At 44.8% G+C, this 10,612-nt stretch overlaps 1 protein-coding gene across 5 annotated transcripts; it reads left to right on the top strand.

Moving 5' to 3' along the window:
* Positions 1 to 1,855: 1,855 nt before the first annotated feature.
* On the top strand, positions 1,856 to 8,082 carry LOC143766488 (uncharacterized). Of its 5 annotated transcripts, XM_077254232.1 has the most exons (4): positions 1,856 to 3,396; positions 5,698 to 5,829; positions 6,683 to 6,763; positions 7,887 to 8,082. In XM_077254232.1, the coding sequence occupies exons 1-4, from the start codon at positions 2,001 to 2,003 to the stop codon at positions 7,907 to 7,909; spliced, it is 1,632 nt and encodes a 543-aa protein (XP_077110347.1). In that variant the 5' UTR covers positions 1,856 to 2,000; the 3' UTR covers positions 7,910 to 8,082. The 5 variants fall into 5 exon arrangements, 4 of the variants coding, with proteins under 4 accessions (XP_077110347.1, XP_077110356.1, XP_077110337.1 ...); XR_013213578.1 differs by having other exon boundaries at positions 5,698 to 6,763; XM_077254241.1 differs by having other exon boundaries at positions 1,856 to 2,184; positions 2,941 to 3,396; positions 5,698 to 8,082.
* Positions 8,083 to 10,612: the final 2,530 nt, after the last annotated feature.

Below are 10,612 nucleotides of genomic sequence, written 5' to 3'. Positions count from 1 at the left end.
AACTAAGAGGACTGAGGTATATCCACTTTGTGAGAATTTGAATCTCACTTTTTTTGGGGGGGAGACTGAACCCAATCTCAGGCCCAGTGTATTTTACAACGCAATGTGAGTGGCAGCAAGTGTCTGGCTGATATACGACAAACTAAGAGGACTGAGGTATATCCACTTTGTGAGAATTTCAATCTCACTTTTTTGAGGGGGAGACTGAACCCAAACTCAAGCCCAGTGCATTTTACAATGCAATGTGAGTGGCAGCAAGTGTCTGGCTGATATACGACAAACTAAGAGGACTAAAGTATATCCACTTTGTGAGAATTTGAATCTCACTTTTTTTGGGGGGGAGACGGATCCCAAACTCAGGCCCAGTGTATAAAACAACGCAATGTGAGTGACAGCAAGTGGCTGGCTGATACATGACAAACTAAGAGGACTGAGGTATATCCACTTTGTGAGAATTTGAATCTCACTTTTTTTTTGGGGGGGAGACAGAACCCAAACTCAGGCCCAGTGTATATTACAACGCAATGTGAGTGGCAGCAAGTGGCTTGCTGATATACGACAAACTAAGAGGACTGAGGTATATCTACTTTGTGAGAATTTGAATCTCACTTTTTTGGGGGGAGAGACTGAACCCAAACTCAGGCCCAGTGTATTTTACAGCGCAATGTGCGTGGCAGCAAGTGGCTGGCTGATATACGACAAACTAAGAGGACTGAGGTATATCCACTTTGTGATTATTTGAATCTAATTTTTTTTAGGGGGAAACTGAACCCAAACTCAGGCCCAGTGTATTTTACAACGCAATGTGAGTGGCAGCAAGTGGCTGGCTGATATACGACAAACTAAGAAGACTGAGGTATATCCACTTTGTGAGAATTTAAATCTCACTATTTTGGGGGGGAGACTGAACACAAACTCAGGCCCAGTGTATTTTACAACGCAATGTGAGAGGCAGCAAGTGACTGGCTGAAACATGACAAACTAAGAGGACTGAGGTATATCCACTTTGTGAGAATTTGAATCTCACTTTTTTTGGGGGGGAGACTGAACCCAAACTCAGGCCCAGTGTATAAAACAACGCAATGTGAGTGGCAGCAAATGGCTGGCTGATATACGTCAAACTAAGATGACTCAGGTATATCCACTTTGTGAGAATTTGAATCTCACTTTTTTTGGGGGGGAGACAGAACCCAAACTCACGCCCAGTGTATAAAACAACGCAATGTGAGTGGCAGCACGTGGCTTGCTGATATACAACAAACTAAGAGGACTGAGGTATATCCACTTTGTGAGAATTTGAATCTCACTTTTTTGGGGGGAGAGACTGAACCCAAACTCAGGCCCAGTGTATTTTACAACGCAATGTGCGTGGCAGCAAGTGGCTGGCTGGTATACGACAAACTAAGAGGACTGAGGTATATCCACTTTGTGATTATTTGAATCTCATTTTTTGGGGGGGGAAACTGAACCCAAACTCAGGCCCAGTGTATTTTACAATGCAATGTGAGTGGCAGCAATTGGCTGGCTGATACCCCACAAACTAAGAGGACTGAGGTATATCCAATTTGTTAGAATTTGAAACTCATTTTTTGGGGGGAGAGACTGAACCCAAACTCAGGCCCAGTGTATGTTACAACACAATGTGAGAGGCAGCAAGTGACTGGCTGATACATGACAAACTAAGAGGACTGAGGTATATCCACTTTGTGAGAATTTGAATCTCACTTTTTTTTTGGAGGAGACTGAACCCAAACTCAGGCCCAGTGTATTTTACAACACAATGTGCGTGGCAGCAAGTGGATGGCTGATATACGACAAACTAAGAGGACTGAGGTATATCCAATTTGTTAGAATGGCAGGCACCGCACTGAATAAGAATGGTGCCTCTGACTGCGGTGCCTCTTGTCCTCACTGGTTTCCATGTTATTGAGTGTTGTCCCTACACACAGTTTAATAGTTATAAGGGGGCGGTGCTTTGACATGGTTGCGGGCCAATCATTATGAGTGACTCACTATCCCTTCCCCCCCCCCTTCATGTTAATGGGCTATATAACGCTGGGTTATTTTCCTCTCCCCCTCCTTCCCTCATTTTCAGTGGGTCCCGGAGGTGCTTTTGTGCTGTCCGGATAGGAAGCATGGCAGACCCTCTTTTGGAGGCCCTGCGGTCTAGAATTGACAAAGAAGGTGAGCAGTGGTGGCTGTCCCTGGTTGCTGGACTCAATGCTCATCCCTCCAGCCCTGCGGGAGCGCTTTTAGCGCAACCCCCAGCAGCAGACATTCTCCTCACAGCACCCACAGTCAAACCCTCTGACCCACAAGTAGTCACTCACCAGGCGACGACAGCAGTCGACGGGCGAGGAGGCAGGCGGTCCGCACGGCGTTCCCGCCCTCCTGCACGCCTCAGGGAGAGCTCTCCTGTTCTGACAGGAAAATCACGACAGTGCCATGATAGGAGTAGACGCCCGCCCACAAAACTCCCGCCCTCACATCAGCTCTCAGCTATAGTAGCAGGGCCCTGCAGCAGGAGTGATTCACCTCAGGCAGTATTAACCCCTTCTGCCCTTCCCAGGCAGCCACAGCAGGTACCGTCCAGCCCTTGTAATACAGCTGTCATTACTGCTGTTCATTCTGAAGCCCCACATTCCAGCTCTGTGCCTGCTGTGATTGCTGTGGGGGGAAATCATAGTACACAGGCTTCAGGCTCCTCACGAGAGCAGATTAACCCTTTGCCTGTATCCACTAAAGATGTTGCCTCACAAGACTTACAAAAAAGTGTAACTTCTGTACATGATATAGTGTCAGCAGCTGGGGTTTTACAACACTTTTCTGCCCCTGCACAAGTTCCTCAGCATTATGAAGCTTTAACACCATCTGCCCCAATGTTATTTGACACTCAGCTTCATTCACAGCGTTTACCAACTGTTATTACTACCCCCATAGGTTCGCAACCGCAGCATGACAGTACCTTAGTGACCCATGCTCATGTTACACATTCGCACGAAAGAAGACACGACAGGCGTAAGCGCCGTAGGTCGTACTCAGCATCTTCCTCGTCCCCTCATTCACGCCGTAGCCACCGTACGTCTGACCAGCATAGGAGGCGTTCGGTTCACTCACATAGGAGATCAAGTTCACGTAGATATGCTAATTCTCGGTCCTCGAGGCGACGCTCACCATCATCTTCATATGAGATGTCCAGCGAGTCTGCGAGTCCTGATAGAGAGATTGGACCTGCCCGGGTCAGAAGAGAGTCTCAGGCAGCATCAAGGGTTTACAGCCCGGTCGAGCAGTGTGCACCTCCCGGGGCTTCAAGCCAAGGTCTCAATTTTTCATCTTCGTCTGCTGGAGCCGGAGTTCCTCCATCTATGGGAGTCCCTCCTCCAGTTGTTGGTTCTGGTGAGTGTTCATTTTCAAGCGTTAATTATCCTGATAGTACTACTTTAATGGCCGTTTTTAAAGCAATGTTGGATCAAATTCCAAAAGTGAATTGTCGTGAAAAAGAGGATTTAAAAATTAAGTCACTAGCCAGTGTACATAAAGATGCTTTTTATTGTGGGGTTAGCGCTCTTGGTTCGCATGTAGATGATGAAACAAAAATTAAGATCTGGAAAAACGAATATTTCGATATTTGGTCTTTGATTTCAGTAGATCAGCACACAGTAGATAAAGAAAGACGACCAGTTGAGAGGGTTTTTGATAGGAGTAAGCAAAAAGTGGCAAAAACAATAAACAATTGGTTACAGGCTTTTGCAGTATTAGGGTGTATTATGGGGCAAAAGCACCCCGAACGCTGTTCTGAACTATTCATCTATCAAGATATGATTTACAATTCATATAGGGCATATGGTGGTACGGCCTGGTGGAGATATGATGAGGAGTTCAGGAGGCGTTTGGGTATTCAACCTGAGTTAGGATGGGGGGTAAAAGCCACCGATGTTTGGCTCCGCCTTATGTTATCTCAGAAACAGCCCCCCTTTCCAACATCGACTGCTGGACACACATCAACAGGCACCAATTCAGTGGTCGTACGCAGACCCGGAGCCTGTTGGCTTTTTAATGAAGGGCATTGCCGATTTTTCGGCTTGTGCAAGTTCAAGCATGAATGCTCTGCGTGCGGGGGGGCCCACCCCGCCGCAAAGTGTACTCGTCCGGCAGGAAAATTACCATCCAAACCACAGCAAACCGATCGCAAGGACACCGGTGAGCGTAACCGCGATGGGCCCATGGCTAAATCGGTACCATAAAAAAGATGCAGCTGGGCAAATTCGTTTTGGTTTTACGTTCGGCTTTTTTATTCCGTTTAAACTCCAACGTACAATTTCTTTTTCCAAAAATTTGAAATCTGCAGCTTCCCATCCTGATGTTGTTAGAGAAAAAATTTCAAAAGAAGTATCATTGGGTAGAATGGCTGGGCCTTTTTCATCCCCGCCTTTTCCATATTTTAGGGTCTCCCCTTTGGGGGTTGTACCCAAAAAAGAACCAGGCACATTTCGAATGATTCACCACCTGTCTTATCCTAAAGGTGTCTCCGTTAATGATGGTATACTGCTGGAGGATTCTTCAGTAGCATATGCATCATTTGATAAAGCAGTAGTAATGGTCCGAGAGGCAGGCCCTAGAGCCTGGCTGGCAAAAGCGGATATCGACTCTGCTTTTCGGTTATTACCGGTTCATCCCGATTGTTTTCACCTGTTAGGCTGTCAAGTAGATGACCAGTATTACTATGATATGTGTCTCCCTATGGGATGTTCTATCTCATGCTATTATTTTGAGCTTTTTAGTTCCTTTTTGGATTGGGTAGTGCGTTACGAGACAAGCTGTAATGCTGTTACGCACTACCTGGACGATTTTCTTTTTGTGGGACCAGAGGATTCTAATCTATGTGCAATTTTAATTAACAAATTCAAAGAAATAGCGAGTGACTTTGGTATACCGTTGTCTGCGGAAAAAACAATCGGTCCTGTTCAAAAGTTAACATTTTTGGGCATTGAGATTGACACAGTTTCCATGGTATTTAGATTGCCATCTGAAAAAATTCAAAAAATCTTGAGTTTAATTCAAGGTTTTAGTGCAGTTCGTAAGGTAACATTGCAACAAATGCAATCTTTGTTGGGTTTATTAGTTTTCGCCTGCAGAGTCATGCCGGTAGGCAGAGTTTTTTCTCGCCGGCTGTCTTTGGCTACCAGAGGTGTGTCAAACCCTAGTCATAGACTCCGTATTACCAAGAGTATGCAGGCAGACCTGGAAGTTTGGAAATCTTTCCTGCAGACGTACAATTGTCATACTTGCTTTATGCCAAAAGAGGTTTTTAGCCAGGATCTCCAGTTATTTACAAGCGCAGATGTTTCTTCCGGTTTTGTCGTGGTTTTTGGTGATCAATGGTGTAAAGAAAACTGGCCTACATCTTGGCGAACTCTAGGTATTTGCCAGGATCCTGCCTTCTGTGAAGTGTTTTCAATCGTTCTATCTGTCGACCTTTGGTTTGACAGTTTAGCTAATAAGAAGATTGTTTTTCAAACTTCACACCCAAAAACCGCACTTTGCATAAATTTTATGTCTTGCACGTCCCTTCCAATCTTATGTCTGCTTCGCCGTCTTGCATTGTTATGCCTCAAATATAACATATGGCCTCGGGCTCAACAACTTTTAGTCTCTGATAACAGATTGTCTGACATGCTACCACATTTTGATTGGCAGGTTTTCAAGAACAGTTTTCCCAGCGCTCAACCGGTGGGCTTGCCTTGCCCCCTTTCTCTTTGGGAAACAGTGGCGAACAGTTGATGCCTCTGGTCCGTTCTTCAGTTGTCCCATCAACATGGCAGTCTTACGGTAAGGCATGGGAAGAATGGTGTTCATTGATACGTGGGAGGCCGGTACACTTGTCTGATCAATACAGATTACAAGTTACAATCGAATTCATTAGTCAACTTTTAGACAAAGGTATATCTGGATCATCGGCGCAGCAACGTTTATCTGGTTTAGCTTTTTATTTTCAGTTGTTAGGTTGGGTTGATGTTACTAAAACATTTCTTATCAGACAGGCATTGAAAGGGTGGAAGCGGGTGCAACCAAGTCGTGAATGTAGGCGCCCCATTTCCTTATCTCTCCTTCATACCATTATATGTTCAACTAATGAGATATGTTCTTCTCATTTCGAGTCATTATTATTATCTGCTGCATTTGGTTTAGCCTTTTTTGGAGCTCTTCGCATCAGTGAGCTCGTTCCTCAGTCTAAGAGTAGTTTGGAGGGAGGTTTATTGTGTGACGACGTGGTCCTAGTTAAAGACTCATTACGCCTTCGCCTCCGCAAGTCTAAGACAGACCCAGCAGGCAGAGGTACTTGGCTTTTGTTGCATCGCTATTCTGGGCAAGTTTGCCCTGTTCTTTTAATTATCGCCTATTTAGAGGTCAGACGTTTCGGTAGGTTTTTCCTTGTTCATTTAGATGGTTCGCCGTTGACTAGGTATCAATTTCAAGCATTATTCAGCAAGTGTTTAACAGCATCTGGGGTACCAGTTCGTGACTATGGTACCCACTCATTTCGAATTGGAGCTGCGACAGAGGCGGCTAAAGCAGGTTTGCCCGATTCAGAGGTACAAAGGATCGGCAGATGGCGATCAGCTTGTTTTTCAAGGTATATTCGTCCTGATCTATTAATTTAATCTTGTCATCTTCATTCCAGGTTCGGGCAGTCCAACTGTGTGGCTGTTAGGCCACTCCTACATATTTTGGGCTGGTCAAAGGGCTGAATTCCGCCCAGGCGGTAGGAACCTAGGCTTTCGAGGCCTGAATTTTTCTTGGCGGGGGATAAAAGGCTTCAGTGGCCGCAAGTTTTGCCTGAAATAGTGGATATCTCCAAAGAAGCCAGGAGTCCGGTAGTTCTTGTTTTACACGCCGGCGGTAATGACTTGTGTTCTTACAAAATTGCGGAGTTAATAACAATAATGAAGTCAGATATATCCCGTTTTCACAGCTTCTTTCAAGAACTTATATTTGTTTGGTCGGAAATAGTTCCTCGGTCGGTCTGGCATGGTGCCAGAGACGGCATGGCTATAGAGCGCACCAGGAGAACAATAAATGCCCGGATTTCGAAATTTGTTAGGGAAAGGTTTGGTGTTGTTATAAGACATAAGCAATTAGAGGGGGATAACAGAGCACTGTTAAGGCAAGATGGTGTACATCTTACAGATATTGGCCTAGATATCTTTTTATCAGGGCTACAAGATGGAATTGAGCAGGCTCTTTTGTTGATGGGTGGGGGTCGGAGTCATGTGTAAGGACACATGATCCTTCCGTGGCGGGATTTAAAGAAAGGACACATGGGTACGGCTCGTCGGCTGACGTGCCTGTGAATTGACAACAGGGCATTTGGCGGCGAGCGTGGTTAATTAATTTTATGTGCCTTTCTAAGTGGTTAAAAAATATGTTGACAGTTATAAGAAATGAATTAATAAAAGCTGTGACCGACCTTCACCCATCAATTATTGTGTTCTTGTCTTATTCGTATGTTTTAAGGGTTATGTGTGGAGGGATCATGGGTATGCTGGGTGGGGTCTCCGCAGTCTGGCAGGCACCGCACTGAATAAGAATGGTGCCTCTGACTGCGGTGCCTCTTGTCCTCACTGGTTTCCATGTTATTGAGTGTTGTCCCTACACACAGTTTAATAGTTATAAGGGGGCGGTGCTTTGACATGGTTGCGGGCCAATCATTATGAGTGACTCACTATCCCTTCCCCCCCCCCTTCATGTTAATGGGCTATATAACGCTGGGTTATTTTCCTCTCCCCCTCCTTCCCTCATTTTCAGTGGGTCCCGGAGGTGCTTTTCCCACCCTCCCTCCCCTTTTTAATGTTTGTTTTGTAACATTGGTATTTTATTTATTTTAGATGCAAGTCACAGCGGGATTTAAAGAAAGGACACATGGGTACGGCTCGTCGGCTGACGTGCCTGTGAATTGACAACAGGGCATTTGGCGGCGAGCGTGGTTAATTAATTTTATGTGCCTTTCTAAGTGGTTAAAAAATATGTTGACAGTTATAAGAAATGAATTAATAAAAGCTGTGACCGACCTTCACCCATCAATTATTGTGTTCTTGTCTTATTCGTATGTTTTAAGGGTTATGTGTGGAGGGATCATGGGTATGCTGGGTGGGGTCTCCGCAGTCTTTGAAACTCATTTTCTTGGGGGGGAAACTGAACCCAAACTCAGGCCCAGTGTATTTTACAATGCAATGTGAATGGCAGCAAGTGGGTGCCTGATACACGACAAACTAAGAGGACTGAGGTATATCCACTTTGTGAGAATTTGAATCTCACTTTTTTGGGGGGAGAGACTGAACCCAAACTCAGGCCCAGTGTATTTTACAGCGCAATGTGCGTGGCAGCAAGTGGCAGGCTGATATACGACAAACTAAGAGGACTGAGGTATATCCACTTTGTGATTATTTGAATCTAATTTTTTTTAGGGGGAAACTGAACCCAAACTCAGGCCCAGTGTATTTTACAATGCAATGTGAGTGGCAGCAAGTGGCTGGCTGATATACGACAAACTAAGAAGACTGAGGTATATCCACTTTGTGAGAATTTAAATCTCACTATTTTGGGGGGGGAGACTGAACACAAACTCAGGCCCAGTGTATTTTACAACGCAATGTGAGAGGCAGCAAGTGACTGGCTGAAACATGACAAACTAAGAGGACTGAGGTATATCCACTTTGTGAGAATTTGAATCTCACTTTTTTTGGGGGGGAGACTGAACCCAAACTCAGGCCCAGTGTATTTTACAACACAATGTGAGTGGCAGCAAGTGGCTGGCTGATATACGACAAACTAAGAGGACTGAAGTATAACCACTTTGTGAGAATTAGAATCTCACTTTTTTTTGGGGGGAGACTGATCCAAAACTCAGGCTCAGTGTATAAAACAACGCAATGTGAGTGGCAGCAAGTGGCTGGCTGATATACGTTAAACTAAGATGACTGAGGTATATCACCTTTGTGAGAATTTGAATCTCACTTTTTTTTGGGGGGGAGACAGAACCCAAACTCACGCCCAGTGTATAAAACAACGCAATGTGAGTGGCAGCACGTGGCTTGCTGATATACAACAAACTAAGAGGACTGAGGTATATCCACTTTGTGAGAATTTGAATCTCACTTTTTTGGGGGGAGAGACTGAACCCAAACTCAGGCCCAGTGTATTTTACAACGCAATGTGCGTGGCAGCAAGTGGCTGGCTGGTATACGACAAACTAAGAGGACTGAGGTATATCCACTTTGTTAGAATTTGAAACTCATTTTTTGGGGGGAGAGACTGAACCCAAACTCAGGCCCAGTGTATTTTACAACGGAATGTGAGAGGCAGCAAGTGACTGGCTGATACATGACAAACTAAGAGGACTGAGATATATCCACTTTGTGAGAATTTGAATCTCACTTTTTTTTGGGGGGAGACTGAACCCAAACTCAGGCCCAGTGTATTTTACAACACAATGTGCGTGGCAGCAAGTGGATGGCTGATATACGACAAACTAAGAGGACTGAGGTATATCCACTTTGTGATTATTTGAATCTCATTTTTTTGGGGGGGAAACTGAACCCAAACTCAGGCCCAGTGTATTTTACAATGCAATGTGAATGGCAGCAAGTGGGTGGCTGATACACGACAAACTAAGAGGACTGAGGTATATCCACTTTGTGAGAATTTGAATCTCACTTTTTTTGGGGGGAGACTGAACCCAAACTCAGGCCCAGTGTATAAAATAATGCAATGTGAGTGGCAGCAAGTGGCTGGCTGATACACGATAAACTAAGAGGACTGAGGTATATCCACTTTGTGAGAATTTGAATCTCACTTTTTTTGGGAGGGAAACTGAACCCAAACTCAGGCCCATTGTATTTTACAACGCAATGTGAATGGCAGCAAGTGGGTGGCTGATACACGACAAACTAAAAGGACTGAGGTATATCCACTTTGTGAGAATTTGAATTTCACTTTTTTTTGGGGGAGACTGAACCCAAACTCAGACCAAGTATATTTTACAACGCAATGTGAGTGGCAGCAAGTGGCTGGTTGATATATGACAAACTAAGAGGACTGAGGTATATCCACTTTGTTAGAATTTGAATCTCACTTTTTTGGGGGGGAGACTGAACCCAAACTCAGGCTCAGTGTGTAAAACAACGCAATGTGAGTTACAGCAAGTGGCTGGCTGATACACGACAAACTAAGAGGACTGAGGTATATCCACTTTGTGAGAATTTCATTCTCACTTTTCTTGGGGGGAGACTGAACACAAACTCAGGCCCAGTGTATTTTACAACGCAATTTAAGTGGCAGCAAGTGGCTGGCTGATACACGACAATCTAAAAGGAATGAGGTATATCCACTTTGTGAGAATTTGAATCTCACTTTTTTTGGGGGGAGACTGAACCCAAACTTAGGCCCATTGTATTTTACAACGCAATGTGAATGGCAGCAAGTGGCTGGCTGATACATGACAAACTAAGAGGACTGAGGTATATCCACTTTGTGAGAATTTGAATCTCACTTTTTTTGGGGGGGAGACTGAACCCAAACTCAGGCCCAGTGTATTTTACAACGCAATGTGAGT

This window comes from Ranitomeya variabilis, chromosome 1, assembly GCF_051348905.1.
Source record: "Ranitomeya variabilis isolate aRanVar5 chromosome 1, aRanVar5.hap1, whole genome shotgun sequence".
Taxonomy (NCBI): Eukaryota; Metazoa; Chordata; class Amphibia; order Anura; family Dendrobatidae; genus Ranitomeya; species Ranitomeya variabilis.
The sequence above is the reverse complement of the archived record's forward strand: the minus strand, read 5'-3'. Positions and strand labels throughout refer to the sequence as shown.